The 22115-nt window shown below is 45.2% G+C and overlaps 1 protein-coding gene across 2 annotated transcripts in view; it reads left to right on the top strand.

Moving 5' to 3' along the window:
• The window catches only part of HYOU1 (hypoxia up-regulated 1), a 212659-nt gene that overhangs the window by 40994 nt on the left and 149550 nt on the right, over positions 1 to 22115 (top strand). For both annotated transcript variants that reach the window (XR_015308457.1, XM_086956751.1), the window contains exons 5-6: positions 14549 to 14703; positions 21289 to 21365. Coding sequence is in view for 1 of the 2 variants with exons in the window: in XM_086956751.1 (XP_086812877.1) it covers positions 14549 to 14703; positions 21289 to 21365 (232 nt within the window). In the remaining variant the exon portion in view is untranslated. The remainder of the gene's footprint in view (positions 1 to 14548; positions 14704 to 21288; positions 21366 to 22115) is intronic.

Below are 22115 nucleotides of genomic sequence, written 5' to 3'. Positions count from 1 at the left end.
ACCAAAGTAGTGTACGAATTTAGTCAAGTTGAAAATTTCCCTTTGAATTGAAATCCTTCTTATCACTTCATTCAACACCTGTACTGCCACTCAATGCCACCTTTCACACTTGAACACCTCCATTAGGAACAAGCTAACCATTCCTGGTATTTAAATCTTACTTTATTGTAGAAGTATAAGAGAATTGTGAGAAATAAAATGTGAAGTTTAATAAAAATTTATTTTTACTGTTGATTCATCGATAAAAGTTGAAAGTCGAAGATTCTACCACTTTTTCAGCAGCTGATCCTCCTTAATGGCCTTAGGTTTTGTTCAGGGATTACATTTAGTTAATGGATTATCATGATGCCCAAGTATCTCTGTGCTTTCCATACTTGTCTAGCCTCAAGTGCTACGTCCAATCCATCATCAAGTGCTACGTCCATCCATCAGTGGAGAAGTGTGGCTCAGGGGTTAGAGGCGGCAGACCCGGAAGCTGAGATCGGCCCTGGACCAGGGTTCAATTCCCCGCCTCGACAGGGCTTGGGCTCAATAATTCCACGGACTCGATAATTCTCGCTCCGGTGCCTACTCGACTCACGGGTTCACACTCTGCGACTCTGGGCAATAGCTTGCTTAATCTCCACAACGGCCCCTCGCGGCGGGATGCCTGGCTTTCACCTTGTGGATACCCTGCCGGGGTTATCTCACAGGGGAATACCAGGACGGGTTCCCTAAGCAAGCGCTTAGATGCCTGCGATGTGGGCGGTTTGCGCTATATAAATACATGTACATTTACATTTTCTGAATGAAATTCATTTGCCAGATATCCAAATAGTATAAACAACCAAGTCATTGGCACTGAGAGCAACTTTGTTCTTCAGATGTCTGCATTGGAAGGATTTTAATTTCCTCTTCTAATGCTCATTGGCTGTGCTAGTGTTTTAAAGAAGTAGTTGAATAATGATGGTGACCATGTACAGCTTTGCCTGGTGCCTCTTGGTATCTTAAAACTAGGTGTAAGATTACTAGTGATTAAATATTTGTGGATATTCGCTTTACTGCAGTGAGGAACGCACTAACCACATTAATGATGGTTGATACCTGCAGAATAAATATCCTATTAACCTGGTTGAAGATCATAACTGCGCTAAGCGTACTTCTAGCTAAAGGAGAGATGGTTGCCTCCATCATTTGAGCCAATCAAGATGAGGATTACATTTTGTAGCTGACACTCAGGAATAAGTATTTTAAATATAGTACCAACTAACACTCCCAGTTTGATGGCCAAAGCTGGACAGAGAAGAACTAAGCAATTCCTCTGTAGGATACTCAGACCTTTGGGTCCCTATGCCTGATTCGATAGTTGTGGTATCCTTTGTATCTTTCAGATTAGAGTTCACTTTCTTCATGTTTGAGATTAAAAGCTCTGCAATTCCTCTATAAACTTCTGCTGGAATACCATCTGGGCACACAGTCTTCTTATTTTTAAGACCAGCATTTGCGAGGTGTGTTTCATCTTCAGTAATCTCAGCATTTGGCACCATTAGATGCTCCAATATCAATTCAGCAAATGTAGTGATTTTAAGCCATTCACTGACAACCACTGTATTGGAAGTTAAACTTTCATCATACTGTTCTCAATCAAAATCCTGGTGAATCTTTAGGCAATTGCATACTAGAGTCTCTGAGGATTTGGCTACAATTTCTTTGATTGTAGTTCCTGGGCATCTCTGCCCTGGTCTTCACGCCAGTCAAGTCAGTTGTTTCACCGTATTCAAAGTGTGGTCTACTCACTTTCCATTGCTTCGTAAGTCTATTGACTCTCAAGCTATGGTCAAACTATACTACTGATTTTTGTAACGAAAGGGAGTCTGATATCTAAAAATATATTGCTGGCTCCAATTTCCTCCCATTTTCCACAACACTATTTAATTGTCTTTACTTTTTTCCCGTTATGACTTTTTCTTCATCCTCAAGGTTTTTGTCTCAATTTCCCTGAGAAAATCATTATCTGAATCGGACACCACCCTTTTTGAGGTTGGTTTTAAATCGATCTTAAGAAAATTCTCGAATCTAAATTGGATTTCTTGTAAATCCTCCTGATCTAAGTTTCTTCTTATCCTCTGTTCACCTTCCACTCTTCTGTAAGGAGTGAAGAAGCAACTTCAAGTGAAACGTGGAGTGGTCTGAATACTGTTAGTTGGAGAATGTCGAACACCTTTTCTCCTGATCTATCTAAAAGGAAGAAAATCTAGTTTTAAGAGATTCCATGTTTTTTCCAGTGATATGTATAACACTATTTATGTACCTTTTTCAGGACCATGAGTCAGATTAGTTAAAGATCGATGAGTATTTTTTTCTTCATACTGATGTGTTGATCTACTTAGTGGACTATCCTGTAAAAAGTTAAAATATTACCCAATAATATATGGAGCTGGTAAATCCAGGAAATTAATGGCAAGGTTAATCCAGTACCTTGGTCTGTGTTTGGACCATAGAACGCAGCACATTAAAGCAATATTTTTATTTTTATTTTTTAAACCGTTTATTGCGTAGTTTACAATATACACTGCCGTTCGCCTACAACCCGGAGGCCGGCGGCTATCTCCCAAGAATTCTTTATACATGCTTCATTGCCAACAACCTCGGGGGAAGGCAGCGGAATTATTGCCATAACAGTGCATAGATAATAGTAGAGCGCAGTGTGTTCAATCGTAACATAACCCCAAACAACACCCAAACCCCTGGTCCCCCCCGCTCCCCCTCCCTCCCCTCACCGTCCCAAGTCTCTGAGCCTTTTCCCTGCTAATGGGTTCTTAAGCCTGGCGAGCTCTGACTGTCTCACTCTGGATCTTCTACAGCATTGTGGGGCCTAGGCATATCTTATATTCCCACACAAGTATGTATCCTTTGCCGGGTAATCCATCTTCAATGTGCTATCTTACACAAAAGTATGTCAATTATGTACAGTCTATTCAGCCTGTTAATCCGTGCCTCCCGATCTCAGCCACGCGGCGAACGGTGCCCATATATCAGATTGTCTAGACCTATTAGGCATCATCTCCCAAAAGATCGTTAACTAGTCCCTGCAATATGTAACTGCTCTAATCCAGTCCGCTATCTTGGGCGGTCTGTTTCCTCCAATGTATTGCTACCTGCCTTTTTGCCATCGGCAACAGCATCACCACGAGTCTGCGGTGTGCCACCTGAATGCCCTGCATGTAGCCCAGTAAAGCAAGCGTCAAGAACTACGCCACTGCCCCCCCGTTATCTGACTTATGTGTTTAAATATATCCGTCCAGTAGCGTGCCACGGGTTCATAACTCCAGGCCATGTGTGTAAACGTGGCGTCAGGAGTACCACATCTCCAGCATCTTGCATCTTCCTGTAATCCCATCCGACGCATTTGTGACTGTGTGTGGTACAGTCGATGCAAGTAATTGAAATGTAGAAGTCTGTAGTTTGGTGAGCTATTCTAACTGCGTGCAGCAAAACGTCCATTGTTCCTCAGTTATGGTCAAAGCAGCTTCCTCCTCCCATGCCTTTCTGGATCTAGTGCTAATGAGCAGGGACTCTCTCTGTGTGATACTATATATACGCGTGATAAGCTTTCGGGGCGATGGGTTCGACAGTATGTTCTCCAGCGCAGGTAGAATAGGAGGCTCGCTCGGAAACTCCTTATATGTGGCCTTACATGCCGCTCTCAGCTGATGATAGAGCAGCATATCTGAGGCAGTAGGGTCCTGCGAGTCGCACATGTCCTGCATTGTCAGGAACTCTCCGGCTGGGAATAGACCACCGCCCTTGTCTAACTTACGTGCCTGTGCCCTGAGTGTGATGGCTTTGTCGACCAGGGGCCTAAGCAGTGGGTTACCGCCCAGGGGCATGGACGGGGCATATAGTACGTCCTGGTGTGCTCATTGCGCAATACTTTTCCATGCCCAACGCAGTCTCAACAGTGTCGATTTCTTGTCGTGGTCTTTTGTAAGGTTGGAACACAGCCGTATTAAGTGATAGCGGCGCTATTCTATCAATGTCTATAGCCACGTGTGGTTGGAACGGCGTAGGATGTTGCCAAAAATGCAGAAATTGCGCCTGCGCGCTGTAAGCATATAATTAAAAGTCTGGGGCTCCCAGGCCACCCTGTGACAAAGGCAGTGGCAATATCTTCCATGAGACTCAGGGCTGTTTACCCGCCCACACCAACTTGATGATATTAGCGCGTAAGCGTTTGAAAAATTGCACATTTAGCGGCATAGGAATGTTGACAAACAGATATAGAAATTTGGGAAGAATTACCATTTTTGCGATAGCGATGCGCCCCGTCAAGGACAGTGGGAGAGTTTTCCACCTCGTGATCTTGCCTTCTAGCCAGCCCATTGCCCTGCCATAATTCGCTGTCCACAGGTCCTGCATCGTTCTACTGATATATATGCCCAAGTAACGCACCTCACCACTTGCCCATTGAATCGGGAATTCCGAAGTGAAGGGTGTAGTGTCGTCGGTAAGTGGTAGCATCGTGGACTTCTTCCAATTGATTTGGATTACCGTTAACCCCCCATATCTTATAAACTCCCACATTAACACATCAAAGTTATCTCGGGGTTGGTCAGATAGATCGTCATGTCATCTGCATACATTGAGAAGAGTATGCCCCTCGTGGTGAACCCTATGCTTTTGTTAGTGTGGTATTGGCGGAGTTTCGCTGCAAGCGGCTCCGTGGCGACGGCAAATAACAAGGAAGATAGTGGGCACCCCTGTCTTGTACCCCTAGTTATGCTAAAAGGTTGGGAAATCTGACCATTTACACTAACTCTTCCGATCCTTGTAAAGGACTTGGATCTGTCTAATAAAAACTGGGCTTAGGCCTAGTAGGGCAAATAAGAACATCCACTCTAAAAAGTCAACCGCCTTCGTGTCATCAAGTAGGGCAGCCGCGGCTTGCATCTGGGGTGCTAAGTAGTGTAGCACGCCAAATATGGTTCGTAAGTTGTGGGCAGTGGAGCGGCCTGGTATAAAACCGAATTGATCTGTCAGAACTATCTGCGGTAGCATGGGCTGTAGCCTGTTCGCTATTATTTTGGCATATATCTTAGCATCTAAGTTTATCAGAGACAAAGGGCGGTACGAGTCTGTCTTGGCAGGGTCCTTATCCGGCTTTAAAATAGTGGTTATCGTAGCTTCGCGCAATGTGGGTGGCAGCAACCCCGTCTCCATGGCCTCCAGGTACATCTGCAATAACCTGGGGGCCAAGATATCCTTGTAAAAGGCCGCCGTCAATCCATCTGCTCCCGGGGCCTTGTCCCCTGGCATGCTACTTATCACTTGCTGCACATCTTCCACTAGCCGCGGTTTCCTGTGACAAATTTTGCATCTGCAGCCGTTCCAGTTCCCCCAATTTCGCGCTCCTATCTGCCCAGCGTGGTACGGATATCCCTAAATACCCCGGTTTTGATTGATATACAGTCTCCTCTTGTTACCGCCTTAAAGGCTTCCCATAGAATACCTGGGGAATCAACCGATCCCTCGTTATAGCCGAGTACCCCTCAATCCTGTTACGGAGCTCTTCTCGAATCCAGGTCTCTTAAGGCGCCTGAGGGAAATTTCCAAGAGAAGGGCTTTGTATATGCCGGGGAAAGCGTATTCTTATCTGGGCGGGCGCATGATCCGATAGGGTACGGGCAAGATGCGTGGTATCCGCCAGCCATGCGTGTATGTCTCTTGAGAGCAACCAGAAATCTAGCCTCGACCACCTATTTTCTATGGTGCGTGATGCACGTCCCCTCTTTAGTCGTTGGGTGAGTAGCTCTCTAGGAGTCGGTCAAGAAAGGTTGTCTATGATCTCATGAAGCGCTTCCGCTGCTTTTGGGTGATGTGTCTTTGAATTCCCCTGCCTATCAAGTATTGTGGTTTGCCCCAAGTTTTTTTAGGTTATGCCATATATGGTGGAAACATTCCGGACTATCAGTGTTCGGGCCATTCGTGTTTACTAAGGCCATAGGTGTGTTGCATAGTTCCCTTGTGGTATTATGTACCTGCCCTCTCTATCAGTGATAGAGTTGGTTGTGCGCCAGTGCAGCCCCCTACGCATAAGTATTGCAACTCCTCTAGAATAACTGGAATGTCCAGCCTCTACTACCACCTCCCATGGTCTGTTCTTAAGAATCCCCGCCGCTGTGCCAGTCGGGCGCGTCTCCTGCAAAAAACAGATGTCAACCCTGTGTCTCGTCAGATAGGCGTGTATGAGCCTAGTCTTTCTACGATCGTTTAGGCCGCGCACGTAATACATGTCTGTGTGTCGATATTATCTGAACTAGACGACCTACATAAAGGAGTAGCAGTCTACCAACATTTCTGAGCGTATTTTCACAGTGTACCGGAGAACCGTACTTTTGCACACTTGGGCTAGTACTTAGCAGCCATAGCCAATAGCATCACAGCCAGTAGTCCAAATATCTTCATCTTCGTATCAGAGCTTGGAACGACATTGCATAAAAAGGAAACAACTCAACACCCCTCCCCCCTCCCACACCAACCCTCCCTCCGTAACTGTCCCAAAATCGAAAAATGCAACCAGACAAGGGGAATCATCCCAGTGGGTGCGTCTGGTCTGCCGGCATTCACACCTGCACTTATGGCAGGGTGGCCAAGCTGCACATGACACTCTAGCACTCACTGACCCCTCACATATTCAGTGTCCTTTTGCAGTCATTCAAGGTAGCCCCAATGAGTTATATATATCTTGCTCCTCACATCTCAATAGAGCGTTCACCTTACCCCAGGTCTTCTGTCCATATGTCACCGTCTACCTCAATCGCTGCCCGGCCCACATTTGTCCGCTTGCGCCAGCCAAGGTCAGTCATTGTCGCTGAGTCTATCCTGCGATTGTCTATCGACTTGCGTCTTCTGCGATTTGTTTTCCTTTGCCATTTGCTTCGCAAATGTCAATGCAGCCATGGCAATGGCGTCTGAAGGTGGGCTTCCCAGGGCCCTGTACCCTCAGCTTGGCTGGATATATCAAAGCGTATTTAGTTCCGATTTTGTTGAATGATCTTTTTTGCGGGAGGAACTCCCTCCTCGCCGCTTGGACCTGCAAAGTAAAATCCGGGTACAAAAAAATCTTGTTTCCTTGTGATGCGCACGTTGTTCCTCTTCAAGTGCGCTTCCAAATCCTCATTTTTTTTTTTGGTGTATGAGCACCAGTACTTTGTCCATGCCTCGAATTCTCTTTTCCACCTAAGTTTTTCCCTCCTGTTTCTGTCACACGTGTTTCAAGGACACTCACCCGTCCCTACTGTTTATCCATGCGCTGGGTGATTTTATCCATTCGCTCAGCCAGGGAGTCCATTTTGGAGTCTATGCCCTTCAGGCCGGTCTTTAGCTCCTGGAACATTGCTTGGATGTTTTCCGCAGGTAGATGGCTTGTGGCGCCCCCTTCCGCCAGGTCGCGATCTCCATCCTCTGTTTCAGTGGATTTGCTCCCCTTTTTCTCAGTTAATGCGGGGTTGTCGCGTATCCGGTTTCCCCATATTAACGCTGGTCCAGGCCCTTTCCTCAAAACAGGTAGGTCAGTTGTCAGCTGAGTTTCTCCTCCAGTGTTTCCCGCGGTATAATCGGCCCAGCGCTACATCTCACTCTCTGCGCCAACGGTTCCTCTCGACTCAAGTAGGGCTCACGCTGTACTTTTGCATCCGAAGTCGCGTAGCACTCTGCCCCTCTACAGTTTCTCCGCAAACTGTCGTTTTCTGGTGCTGATGTGCAGGGGTTGTATGTAGCTGTCATTTGTAGGGATAGTGCAGGCATGGCAGCGCATCAAGAGGGTTTCTGGGTGCAAGCCTCGGATGTATGGCCTTCCTTGCCACCAATCTCAGTACAGCTGCTATCCACTCCCTCAGTACATGCCTTCGCACGCAGTCCTGTCGCAGCCGTTACCTTCCGCGGTAGGCCGTCAATCTGTGCAGTGGGGCCATCGCCACGTTTTCGCCAGGTGTTCGGGGCTCTCATCCCCTTAGAGCCGGACTACGCAGCACAGGGATGCGCCGTAATGTCAGCGCGCCGTCTTCTCCTCCCGGCACATGCACCCACCCGGGCCTGGCCAGCTCCATCGCAGAGCCGAGCCCAGTCTCCACTAGGCCTCTCAGGATGGCGGCCTAACCTGGCCCCTCTGCTTCAAATCCCGCTGCTCCACTATGTGTCCCACCAGCCGCCCGGCGATCAATAACAGATCCGCTGTGGCAGGGGCTCATCAAACCCAAAGGCGCCAGCTTCTGCTCCGGGCTTACCGCCTTTCCAGCCCGCGACTCGAGCGGTCGTCTCGCGCTGCCTTTCCTATCAGAGCTGAGCTTCACGACCGGGTCTTCGGGTCAGGATGTCCCCGGCAGGCACTCCGATCAATTTCGCAACAGTCTGTTACCTTCAGTGTGTTCTGCGATCTCCGGTTGCTCTCAGTTTCTCCGCCGTCTTAATTTGCGGCCAGTAGCCGGGGCTCAGCGCGTCACACCTCCGGGGTCACCGCTACTCCAGTCCCCGGCTTCGCGCGCGTTTCCCGGCCTCAGTCGTGCCGTGACATGCAGCTGGTGAGTCTCCTCTTTCCCCGCGTGCGCGGGCAGTAAAATTTCAACCCCATGTGCTGTGGGGGCTACGCTGTCGGATCCCGGGCAGGGAGCCGTGTGCAGTGACCATAAGATCTGATTTTTGGCGTATGAAAGGGCTCAGCCGGCGAAGCCGCTTCAACTAGCGGCCATTCCGCTGCTCGGCTAAGCCACGCCCCCCACATTAAAGCAATATTTGTTGAGTTTACTTTTGCAGTAAACCTATCCACCAGAGTTGTTTGATTTCCATCAAATCACAATGACTTCTCTTATAAAAAATTAGAGCTGGTTTCAGCTCACCACTATTGAAACCACTCTCTTAAAGAGGTTTTTCCATTCTGGTATAACAAGATGTGTAAGTAGTATTGTTTGACACACTCTCGAAGAACCTTAAGGGGCCCGAGTAGCTATGGCTAGAACCTTGAAGCATTGGAGGTAAGCATAGCAGTACCTATTTATCAGATTCATTGCCGCTTAGTATTTCAGACTGGAGTACTGGGGAGACTAGCTGCATATCATTTATGTAAACAACCTGCAGTTGTACCAGGTAAGAAGAGATGTTCTACATTGTGTGTATTTGCATCTCCATTATCTTCTATTAAATCTAGATTACCTGCTTTGTTTCTAATTGGAGGGCTTATGAGGTTTTTTTGCTGAGCTACAGTGTAATACTTCTGCTAAGACTGTCAAACATGACAGCGTGAATGACCTTCTTGAGAAGGGGGCCATCCACTTCAGTTTTAAACTGATTTGCTTGGATCCTTCATAATAGAGATCAAAGAAAGAAAAGTCAATCAAACCCTATCTGACGCTACACCAGTCACGATTGTGGTTCCTCAAGGATCCACGCTCTCACCCACGTTTTTTAACGTGTTCATGGAACCTCTTACTGAACTTCTGAAGCTCTCAATCCTTCATTACCACACGTAGGCTTATGATACACAATTATATTTGAAAATTTCCTCCACTGAAGAAATCAAAGTTCTCAATTGTACTATACTGAGAACCCAACAATAGCCACCTTGAATCACTTTGTGCTTAAAAATTAATTTCATAACTGAATACCTTCTGGTCGCCCCTCCTAATCACTCTGCCCCATAGAAGAATGACTCCACTCACTGCTCTCAACTGCGCCTCACATACCATCAACTCCGTCATCAACTATCATTTGGTATAAAGTTGAAGAAATTCCTGAATATGCAAGATCATATCAGTGCAACCACCAGGGAAGCAAAAAAAACACACTAAGGAAAATCAAACCCTTCTTGCCCCTGATGACTTTTGGTTAGCAGTCCTCTCCCAATTGGATTACGGGAGGGCTATTCTTGCAGGCTTTCTCAAAGTAAAACTGACTTCACTAAGGGCCACACTGAACTCCGCTTCTAGGCTCATCACAGGATCCAGAAGATTCAACCACATAACACCAGACCTAAACCATCTAAAATGGCTCCTGTTTGAAGCAAAAATCCAGTTGAAGATAACTTGCAAGGCCATTTACCACAACACACCTTTCTACCTGGCCAAACAACTTGAACTGTTGGGTGGTAGTCGTTATTTGAGAAGTGCTAAGTCCCTATTGCTAATCTACCAGGCTTATTGATATATTGTATTTGTATTGTGCCCTACATATTCCTTCATGCGTTTTCTCCTGAATGTAGGACCTGACTGCTATATATGAACAGTACTCCTATACCCTGGCGGGTCATGCTAGGGTTATGTAAAACTTCTCAAATATTATTTTTATACTTTTGTATCATCTCGATTCTATCGCAAATAATGGATTGTATGAGTCCATGTTTGTATTAACATTTCTTCAGTAATTTATTATCATTTAATAGGAACTTCAATATTGTAATAAGTTAAAGAATTAAAGGAGCATAAGGAGGCTGTATCTCAAAAAAAGTTGGTGAAATGGTACTTGTATTAAACTTGCATGAGTATCCCGGAGGAGAAACTGTTTTTTATTTTATGGAGTCAAGAGTTAAATCAGCAAAAAAGTTGACTGTTGCAGCGTTGGTCTACAATTGACTTGGGGAGAACAATTTAATTTCAGATGTGTGGCACTGCAACAGTTTGTGTCCATGTTCAGCCTGTGATGGAAATCCGTTGATATCGGAGCAGCCCATTTCTTTATATATATATATATATATAAGCAGCCCGCCCCAGCGTTGCCTGGGGCAGAAGGGGGCTGGGGGCAGCATTTCAGGCTTGCGTGCACTCCCGCCCCCGCCACGACATTGTCTGTCTGTGTTCCGGACAATGTCGTGGCGGGCGGGGGCCGGGGCGGGAGTGCACGCAAGCCTGAAATGCTGCCCCCAGACCCTGAGCCTTACCGCAGTTGTTCCGGGCCAACCTCCCTCCCGTCCCATGTCCCAGAGCCTTACCTGAGCCGCTGCTCCTTTCCGAGCTCCTCACTTCACCGCCGCTCCTCCTCGTCATCACGTACGTTGCGGCCAGCGCTACGTCGTGGCCGTCAGCATCGCAGCCGGCGCTACTTTCAGGGCACTACTTTTTTTTTTAAGTTATATTTTAAAATTTGCGTTTTTTAAATTTTCTATAGCCTATGTCCATCTGCACACCCTGAGGATTACAACAATGTATTGGGTGTGTGGATTGGCGCTGTGGTTCCCGAGTTTACCTTGCCAAAAGGTTTGTGTTCTCTCTTTATAATAGTAGTATATATATATATATATATATATATATATATATATATATATATATATATATATATATATATATATATATATATATTTAATTTAAAAAAAATGTATCCTGTTTGTTTGCACTTTATAGGTCTTGCCTGAGCCAATGCGCTTGCGCATTGCTCCGGCGAGATTATAGTAACCGGAAAAGAAAAGTCTACCAAAACGGCTGCGGATCGCATACAGTTCATGTGATCTATGCGCGTGCACAGAGCCAGACACATAACATACCACCATTTGTCTGTGCCTTGGCATCAGACTTCAAAGGCTGCCGCTCCCCCGCCCCCGCATGCATATCGCGCACCACCATTTGTCTGTGCCTCTACATCAGACTTCAAAGGAAGCCGCCCTCCCCATCCCCCCATAAGACTTCATAGGAATGCGCTCCCGAACTTGTTGGCCTTGCTTTCGTGAGCCTTTATTTACTTGTTTTCATGGTCGTTCTTCATCCAGCTCTCTCTCTCCTTTCCTCTGTTTCTTCCCCTCTCTCTCTTTCAACCTTGTTGTTTCATATTGTTTGCCCTGGCTCTTCTCTTCCATACAGGCTCACTTCTGTTGCTTGCTGCTTTTGCTCCTATGAATTTTGGTCTATCTCCAACCTCTTCACTTGCTGATCTTGTATCTCGGCCCCCTCCTCCTCTTTCCTCTCTCCCTCGCCTCTCCCGCGCTTACTGTTCTTGTCTCCTATCCATTCATTTTCCTCATCCAAATTACCACCCTCTCTTCATCTCGCAGACCTACTTCCATTCTTGGCTAAGAAAATCATTGCAGTAATGATCTGTGCCTACTCTACTCTCTTCATAACACATCCCATGCTTTGTTAATCAATGTTATATACATAACAAAGGTTTTGTTTACAGGTCTATTAGGATACTTCACTCGGAGACCACCACATCACTCGGGGACAGCACATCACTCTGGGGGCACCACCACATCACTCTGGGGGCACCACCACATCATCACTCGGCACCATAACAGCGCTGTCCTTACTTGCTACCAACAAGCATTGCCATAGCCAATAGGACTCTCATTAGGAAAGTGTAAGCTATTGGCTTTGTGAATAACAATGCTATTAATTTAGAGATTTTCAAAGCCAAGACAATAAAAAAAATTGTCATTTACAATACCAATAGCTCACACTTTCCTAATGCGAGACCTATAGCATTGCAAATACTTGTTTAGTAAATGTACATGACAAATATTAATCAACTTCCCATGCACACGTTGTGGACAGCCACCCCCAGCAGCGATATTGACTGAGACAAGGACAATGCAAATAGGTATTACTCCTTCCTACCTCCCTAGGCAGCACCCTGCCCCACCTATGCATGGATCTTAATATGCATTTTAACATCCTGCTTAAGTCCCCTACTCTACCTCCTCTGTCCCCTGGTACCGGCCACCCTCTGCCATTTTCCGTATCCTCTGCTAATTGGGTCATCATGCCTTCCCATTTTCTGAGGTCCTCTTTGACCTCATCAGTTTGTATCTTTTTAAGGTGCAGTTCTTCCACTAGAGCCCATTCCAGCACACCCCAAAGCCATTTGCAGGCTGTGGGCCCATTATTGGCGATCCAGTGTATCGCAATGCAGCGTTTTGCAAGCAGGAGACAGTTTTGCAAATCTATAGTGCATATTTCTCAGTTTTGCTGTCGTGCCAAGCAGGCAGTGGTGGACCAACAATTTGATGCGCACCCTTGTCTCTCTTTAGTCTCCTCCGACTCACCACCTCCTCCCAGTGCTCCGTGCATGTTCATGCCATATAGAGAAATGTGTCCCCATGTTATTTTCATTTTGGACATGTTGATCCAAGTATGATATATTTTGTGCAGTCTATCAGACCCGTCCAGTGAAGGTAGTGGAAGTGTGTAAGCTTGACTTTGGTTTACTGGCTACTTCTTGAACTTGGTGTCATGCCTCTGTCCATTCAGCATTCGTCAAGGGATTTTGCAGGTCTGTATACCATTCTTTAACTAGTATCAGTGGTCAATCATATTCTTTATATTGACATCTACTTTCAGCACATGGAACAATCGTAACTATTTCCTCAGAATGAGTAATTGTTTCCATTTCTAGCCTGCAGAATGGGAGAATTTGTTTTGATTTCTGCTTTTTACATATTTGAGTCCTGGCATTCAAGTTAAACTTTAATTTGAAATGAAAAGCACCCCCCTTTTTCTATTCCAGACAAAGGGTAATGTTGACCGAAATCAGTGAGTTTTTTTTATGTTGCTCTGTATTCTCTCAACCACCACTCGCTCCTTCCTTTAAACTCCCCACTCGCCCTCCCCATCATCCTTTTTTGATAATAAACACATTCTCTGGCACCAGATGCTCCTCCCAGTTTCTTGTTTGAGAGGTAAAAACTCTGGGAACCCTGCACTTGGGCTTGATAATTGAAAATGCTGAACAGTTTGTTCCTGGCTAAAGTTTACATAAAGCATTGCGAACTTCAGGCATGGCTTTGAACTTTTTTCTAGGCATTTGTTTGTCTTACTTTATTCAGTGACTCTTTAAAAGTAGCTTAAGGGCTACTTCTCCCAAAAATAAATTGTGGTGTATTATAGCATGGTTGTGGGGGGTTATGCAGGTTGTTAAACGCCCTGAACCCAAGTTAAAACACACACACACACACACACCCTATACATTGTTGCCATAGTTCCAAAGCACATTGGCTCCCATAAGTATGCTTCAATACTTATAGTAATGTATTACATGATATTTCAGATCTGAGATAAGGAACATTTTGTGTTTTCCGGCATGCTAGAACTGTGTTTACATTGTTAGAAGTGCCTGGAATTCTTTCTAATTATCATTTGGTAGGATGTGATAAATGATGTAGGTATAGTTTACTACTTGCTGGTAGTTCTGTTATTGATTAGTAGTTATTAGGATTGGGAGGATTTTAATTTTATTTTTTTAATATAGGTCTGACACTTCTTTCTTTAGCTTTTATTAAAAGTGACCGTACTCAAAATTAGTTTATTATAGAGCTCCTTAATACCCATTTAGTGGGATCGTATTGGTCTAGAATTGAATGTTTGCTACCCACATTCTGTTCTGACTTCAACCCTTCTTAAAAATTGGCCTTTCAGCTCTAGTGAATATATTGTATGTCTCTTTTAACTGCCTTACTGAGCAATGCTTAAGTGTCCTAGAGACTAGCTCATCACAATGTCTAAATCGTTCATCCTTTATTTCTCCTTGTTCACGTTTTCTGGCTCTGCAGAGATTTACCGTACTCTGAGTTGTTCATGTACTTTGTGTCCTGCAGGCTATGAAGAATCCGAAGGTGACTTTCCGCTACTTCCAGGATCTGCTTGGCAAGAAAGTGGACAACCCGCAGGTTGATGTGTACCGTGCAAGGTTCCCAGAACATGAACTAGTTAAGGATGAGCGCAGAGGAACTGTGCTTTTTAAGCTGTCAGAGTAAGTCATCCTATGATGGTGAATTTGGGAGTAGGGTTGAGGGTAAGACCAAGTGGAGGGCAGCGATGGCTCATCAAATTGTTCACGGGACTCTACGACTAAATGGGTCTGTCATAGGGGTCACTGGGATGAGGCAACAGAGTATAGTTTTAAGGAGTGCACCTGTTTTAGTTTTTTTTGTTTTGCATCTGCAGTAGTGTTTACAGTCCGTTCACACATTCTTCACCCATGGCTCCTGGGTAAGTGGCTCAAAACATTTGAGAGCACTAAGAGGTGCCTAAGAGTCGAAGTTACTAAGATGCACCCTGGAACATATGTTGTTTTGGCTGCTGGTACTATGGTGTGATTTGAAGATGCCCTTCAAATGTTTGTTTCGCTTGCCAGAGTATTTAAATACTGATGAAGGCAATGTATTGATTGACGTGTTCTTGAGTCCGATCCGATGTGTATTTGTATAGGACAAGGATAGGGTCTTACGCTTTGTGTTGTCTTGATTATGCTGGTCATAATTGCAATTTGGTTGTCTTTAATCTCCCTGTGATCTATATGTATTGTATATGTTTTTAAGTAATGTGATAGTTTTGTTAACTTTAGAGCAATTTTAACATGTGTACAATGGAATGTGAAAGATAAATGATTTTGTAATAAAGTGTTTTCTTTTTAAACTATTGAAATATAGTATTTAATATGTTGATGGAAGGTTGATTATTATATGCCAGCATTGTGAAATCAATTGGTCAAGGGAATTTTCTTTTGTTGCTTATAAGTACCTCATTTCCCTTGATGATGTTAAGGGGTCCCTCTCTCCTTTTTTAGGTCTCGCCTGTCAATGCGCTTGCGCATTGAGCTTGCGAGAATATAGGGGCTTATCCAGAGTTTAACTATCGGGCGATTCCATGCAGTGCCCGTGAAAAGCAAGCTTAATGCGCAAGCGCATTGGCAAAAAGCGTGTGCACATCAAAGCCACCAGCCTCCCTCCCACAAGCTTCCCCCAGCGTGCGCTCTGCCTCTCCTCCCCTAATTATTCCTCCCAGGTACATGCCAACCCACTCAATTAAGTCCTAAACAGATTAAATTAATAATAGTTGTATACTAGATTACTCCTTTCTGCAGACACGGTTAATACAAATGTGGGCAGAAATGGGAATATATTTTGTAAGTTGGTCTTGTAAATTACCCACGTGTGATTCCCATCAATTCATTGTAAAGGTCATTTTGATGCCATTTTTGGGATGTGTTATATGAGCTACTCAAGAGTGACTTCAGCGTTCCAAAGGTGCTGGCACAGCAAGAGGAAGCATGACCTATAGATGCCATTGGAGGACCTAGTCATCTTAGCAGCATTTCTGGTTGCACTTTGCGCTGTTTATATTGAGCGTGGGGAAGTTTTGAGAATACATTTGTATTCCAGAAAGGTTTTAATCACTTATATAATGTTGTAATGGGAATACAGATAATTGCACTTCATGCTGGTGGCGTTGTTTATACAAACATGTTTATCTCCTAGTGTGCTGCCCTCCTTTGGTATTTTTGAGATCTCAAAACTGGGTTCCTGTGCCATAAGCTGGAAGATGAATTGCTATGGGTTCTAAAATCACTGGAATTGGTCTATCACAATATTGTAGAGCATTGGGTTCCCTAGTGCTATTTGAATGTGACCCCCAGGTGTGTGTATGATACTGCCACTGACAGAAGATCTCTTTTGTGACTGGCAGATTTCACAACATGGCCCCATTTCACCCTAGCAGCCTAACCAACCCTGGCCCCTGCCAGGCTGTCCACACTATCCAACTCCATACCCTCTGGGCTGCCTCCATTGGCAGACCCGGGGGACCCCAAAGAAACAAGTTTTTACATCCCTGTTGAAGTGGACGCCTTTTTACATACATTTATTCTCAGATTTTCAAATATGAAACACAAATCGAGAGTGAACTCCCAGCAGTTATCTCAGTGTTCTGGTACACAGTAAGGCAAATCTCAGATGTAACAAATGAGTCACACACAAAGCACTGGCAACAACAATGTGGCCCAGCGTTACATCGACCAGCCTTATCTGGCCACGACAGTACATGACAATAGCAGTGGTGAAGGTATCCTGACCCAGCTGGGAATTGTCACCTGGAAGCAATTATACACTAGGTGAGTTAGGAAAAGGAGCATATGTCCTGTCAGTGACACTTTGTTGATGGTAAATAACAAAGGGCTCTCTAATGTCCTTGGGTCGGGTTGTTAGTGTCATGAGGTCCCAGTATGCTGCTAATTGCTTCTGACAGTAGGAGACGTCTGCCAGCCAGGCCTGGCTGGCAGGAACTGACTTTCTTCCCCAATGTAGCGCCACTCCGCGTTTGGGTAACAGAGGTAGCTTCGCAATGAGGCCTCTGTATCCGTCCATAGCGTCCTTTACCTACCCAAGGAGACATACAATAGTTTCTAGTGGGAATGGGGCCTCTATGATAGCATTCATCGTGCCACAGACCGCAGTCCAAAAGCTTGCCACATCAGGGGAGGTGCATGAGCGTAGCTTTGCTCACAACGTAAGCAGTGCGAGTCGGCAACCAGTCCAAATCTATGGAGTGCGATATGTTCTATGTAAATAATTAGTATCCGTCTGTAATTGGGAGACCGCCTCTCCGACTAGCCACTAAAGTAGTTCCACTGCGCTTCTGATATGTCAGAACCCAGGTCCTTCTCCCAAGCCAGCTGAGCCCCTGCTGTGTCTACCGGGAAGGCTGCCAGCGAAAATGTGTAGAGCAGTGACGAGTTTACGTGGTGACGTGGATGTGTGAATGTATTCTTTTGCCTTAGAGACAGGAAGGAGAGCGGAAAATGCATCGTGCAGTGTGCGCCAGGTAGCTCTAATTTGATAGTACAGTAGTGTGTCTAATGGTGTGGGCGTGTTTGTCTGTATCGGTAAATTGGGGGAGAAACTTTTCATCCGCGAAGACTTTTATGCCTTGTGCCCCTACGCACCCAATGGCGCCTTTATCCTGTAATGGCAGAAATATGGGATTATCTTACCGTAATGCAGAAGGTGCATATAGTGTTGTAATGCCAGCCCGTCTGTGGAGGCAGTCCCATGCCTAATGCACACATTCCACAGTACTGATTTCAGCTTTAGGTGTCTTGTATGACTGGAACAGTTCAGTTGTAAGGGGCCATGGGACGTTTGATCCTGCTCAACCTCTAGATGTGGTTGAAACTGGGTGGGGTGGAGCCAATAGTGCAAGAAATGTGATTGGGTGCATAGAGCATATAGCTGCGTGTCCGACGCTCCCAAGCCTCCCAGCGTGGGTGGCAGCGTCAGGTATTCATAGGATACTATTGTGATCCTATTCTGCCATATTTTCTTAAAGAACTGACGTGAGTGGAAGCGGGATGTTAACAAAAAGATATAAAAACTTCTGGAGTATTACCTTCTTTGCGATGACTATGCGGCCAGCAAGGGATAATGGTAATTTAAGGTATATCTGGATGTGCGCCTCTAGCCATTCAATTGCACGGGATCGAATTATTCCAGTTTATCTGGTTTCCGAACACCCACCATATCTGGCCACCTCACTCGTCATCTGCTTCAGATTCGCTTTTGTATGTGAAGAGTGATGTTGGCATACATAGATGTAAATAGGCCACGTACAGTGAAGCTGATGTCTCATTCAGCATGTTGGCGCAGTCTAAATGCCAGTGGCTCCATAGATATGGCAAATAAAAGTGGGGACAAAGGGCATCCCTGCCTGGTGTCACGCATGATTGCTATCTGTTCTGAGACGTGTCAATTCAGCCTGATGCGGTCAGAGTATATAAAAGTTGTATTTTCTGAATAAAGTTAGGACTAAGACCTAGCAGCCACTGTCTGGATGGAAGGGTGAATGTGATGCATCACAGCAAGTACGGTGCAGAGGTTGTGTGATTTGGCGCGCCTGGGGTTAAAGCTCGACTGTCCGGATCTTACAATTAGGGGCATAAGCTGATATTTGGATATATCTTATTGTTTATATTTATTGGGGCAAGAGTCTGCCTCCTCACGATATGCTGTTAGATTGTCTGTCTGCCAGCACATCTGTGTTGTTCCCTAGAGTACTCCCATTCCAGCACCTGAATCTTCGTTTCTAATTTGCCCAATGATCTGTGAATCACCTTCAGAACTCCAGACTGTTTTGCAATACAGGTCCCTCGTATTACCACCTTGAACACCTCCCACAAAGTGGAGGGCGACCGAACTGATCCAGCGTGAAGCTCGAAGTAATCTGTTATTGCAAGTCTGATTTCCTCTCAGAATGCATCGCACAGTTTGTGTGGCAGCAATCTCCGTGAAAATGCGCAAGGGAAAGTCTGTGGGATCTGGACTACCAACTGCACTGGCGAGTTTTCTGAGAGTGTGTGTGGGAGATGTGTAATTGATGTAGTCCTGGCGAGGACATCGCTGGACACAATCCAGAATTCTACGAGGGACCGTAACAAGAGTAGCACGTGCCTTCAAATGCATTGTGATGAGTATGAAACCAAACATCTAGAAGCTGGTTGTGTAAAAGTGACGCAATTTAGAGTGTTAACAACCCGCTGGTGATGCTGCCTTGTACAGGAGTGGTCCAAGTCCACTTCCAGCGTTACATTGAAAACTCCTCCCCATAGCACCGTCCGCGAAGCATAATCTGCCACCTGCCTCCAGACGCTCACGAACAAATTTGGATCGTCAGTATTGCACGTACTTGAGGCATAGCACTAGTATTTCAATTGGTCTCCTGCAAAAAGCACACATCAACTTTGTAGTATGCGAGGTATGCATGCACGCACCACGCAGGGTTTACAGTAGTCATTGAGGCCTCGTACATTACGTGTTAGGCAGGTAATGCAGGCCATGGCGTCAATGCTCGAGTATAGCAGTCATGTTGTGTTGTGACCACGTGCAATACGCATTGCTATGTAGTTAGCGTGTGAGGAACTGTCAAATGGAGAGTGAGAAGGGACACAACTAAGCAGTCTTAAATTCACCACATCTAGAATGACCTCACTCAAAAATACTTCAGACCCCCATCCCCAACAACCCCTGTGAGTCTAGCAAAAAAACGTTCTCCGATCCATCCACTCCGACCATCCACCTCAAGCATTCCCCAACAGAAACCAACATAGGGTACACATTCAGGAATTGTCCCATGGGGACATGGGCTCACAGGCGGAGAACAGGGTCACCTGGACCAAGGTGGCAAAGGAGCACTTCAGGGGGACATATTCAATAAGTGTGGTGAGCGTCCAGCGGCATTGAGGCACCTTGTACAGATGAGAAGCATAAGCCAGCAATATAGACCAGTCTGAATTCTATTGGGAGAGGCAGGCCATGGCAATGAGCATATCACTGGTTCGGCCATCCTCCAAAGGGCGAGGAGATTTTGATTAGGATAGTCTGGCTTTGCTGAGATGCTTGGCAAATTTCAGTGCGGCCTCTGGGTCAACAAAGAAGTGCACTTAGCCGGATAGATTAGAGCATAGGGCACCCTTTTCTGCTGCAGGACACTCTTGGCTGGCAAGAACTCCCGTCTTGCAGTCTGCACTGCGAGGATTAAGTCCGGGTAGAAAGAGAGGGCATTTCCCTGGGTCACCATTAGTAAACAATGTGTTACAATTGATTCTCTGACTGCTCTCCGACCCATGTAAAGTTTTCAACAGATGGTCTATGTATATGCAAAGGAATTAGATATTTCTCAAACCTTGAATTTTCAGGCAGAATGTTTTAGATCGGACTATTAGGAGGCATTCTTGGGCACTCCACAATTATTTTCCTAACATTTGCTGGCCACACATCCATTCTTCATTTGCAATAGGATCCATCAACAATAATGCTAGAAAATGCATGTATGCTGTGGTGGTGTAGAAGTCTTGCAGTCACATAAAGGTCTTCACTGTCTGGAGCTTCAGAAGCCATGCTGAAACCTTTGGCTACCTATGGTGGTGCTTTAGTTGCCACTGGTGAGTGGTTGATCTGAGAACGGCTGGGGCTTTAGGGGAAGACACCGCTTCCTGTGGTAGTCCTGCTAATGAGCACTCTGCGTGACAAAGCATTATTTAGGTAAAAGCTCTGTTTTGCCACAGTAATACCGCCTGCAGCTGATTAGATGCAGCTAGAACGTCTTGGACCAGAGTATGGTGAGGCATTAGGTGCCCTTATCCTGAAGATGTTCCAACTTCAAGTGCCACTGGCTGGTCATGGTTTCCAAGTACCCATACTAGGATCTGTCATTGTTTAGCCTTCTGACACCCCCCCCCTTTCCCGCAATGTTGCTATAATCTTGACACAAACATGCCTCCAAAATAGGGCAGAATGGAGGGGGATACTGTGAGTTTATCGTGTTCAGCTTTTGGAAAGACACTGGGAGTGCAGTGTTTGGTGCATTACATAGTCTTTGCATGCTTCTACTATTCTTCTGGTTCTTCTTATCTACCATTGAACTCTCCTGTATGTCACCCTCGATAGTGATGTGTATTGCGCCTTCTGAACCAATAGTCTCCAATTAATGGGGTGGGTTTCAAATAAACTGCATTTGTTTGTGTTTACTTAAGTCAATATCTTCACTGCCGTTGTTTACTCTACAGGGACTTGTTTTACTCTCCAGAGGAGCTGTTGGGAATGGTGCTCAATTATTCCAGATCTCTAGCAGAGGAATTTGCAGGTTGGTATGTTGTAGAATATACAAGAATCTTCTGTGCAGTTTTCTCAATGCAGAATTTGTAATGGCCAAGTTAGGATATTTTTTAAAGAATTAAAAAAAATATCTTACATTAAAAAAGCCATCAAAATTGCAATTAAGAACTAAAATCACAAGTGACGATGTCTTACGTATGCCTTCAAGTGACATGCAGTCTCACCACTCCATTTCTTTTTAGGACCCTCCTCCCATATTGTACAAACGTACCAAAGCATCCTCCACTTGGTTAATTTAAAGACCAGTACACTCCAGTATCTGAGCAGCATCTGTCCCTATGATGGCTTTCTTTTTGGAACTCTTTTATTAATTTTGCGGTGCAGTATACAAAAGAACAAAGGTTGCTCTTGCTGCTACCAATACAACAAATAGAATACAATTTGCTCTATTCCTAAAGGAACTAAGCATTTGATTCAACCAAGCTTTGTTGAACGGCAAGTTTTAGTTAAGAGGCACTGAGCTTAAAATGTAAGAAGTGTTCTCCTCTTGTCCTCTTACCTGACAAATGTGGGAGCGAGCAGAATTGCTTGCCTGCCATATCCTGCTTACATATAGACCATCAAAAAATGAATGGCGCATGACCCATGATGAAACGTGTCACCTCTGTGGGTTAGGGTCTGTGCATCCATGGAGTTGTACAACAACAACAGGGTTAAACAAGAAATTATGCCAGTTTCGTGGGTGGAAAAATAGTTGGAATGTCATATTATTTTTGAT

This window comes from Lissotriton vulgaris, chromosome 2_1 (genome assembly GCF_964263255.1).
Source record: "Lissotriton vulgaris chromosome 2_1, aLisVul1.2, whole genome shotgun sequence".
Lineage (NCBI taxonomy): Eukaryota > Metazoa > Chordata > Amphibia > Caudata > Salamandridae > Lissotriton > Lissotriton vulgaris.
Note: the sequence above shows the minus strand (reverse complement) of the source record. Positions and strands in the feature narration are given on the sequence as shown.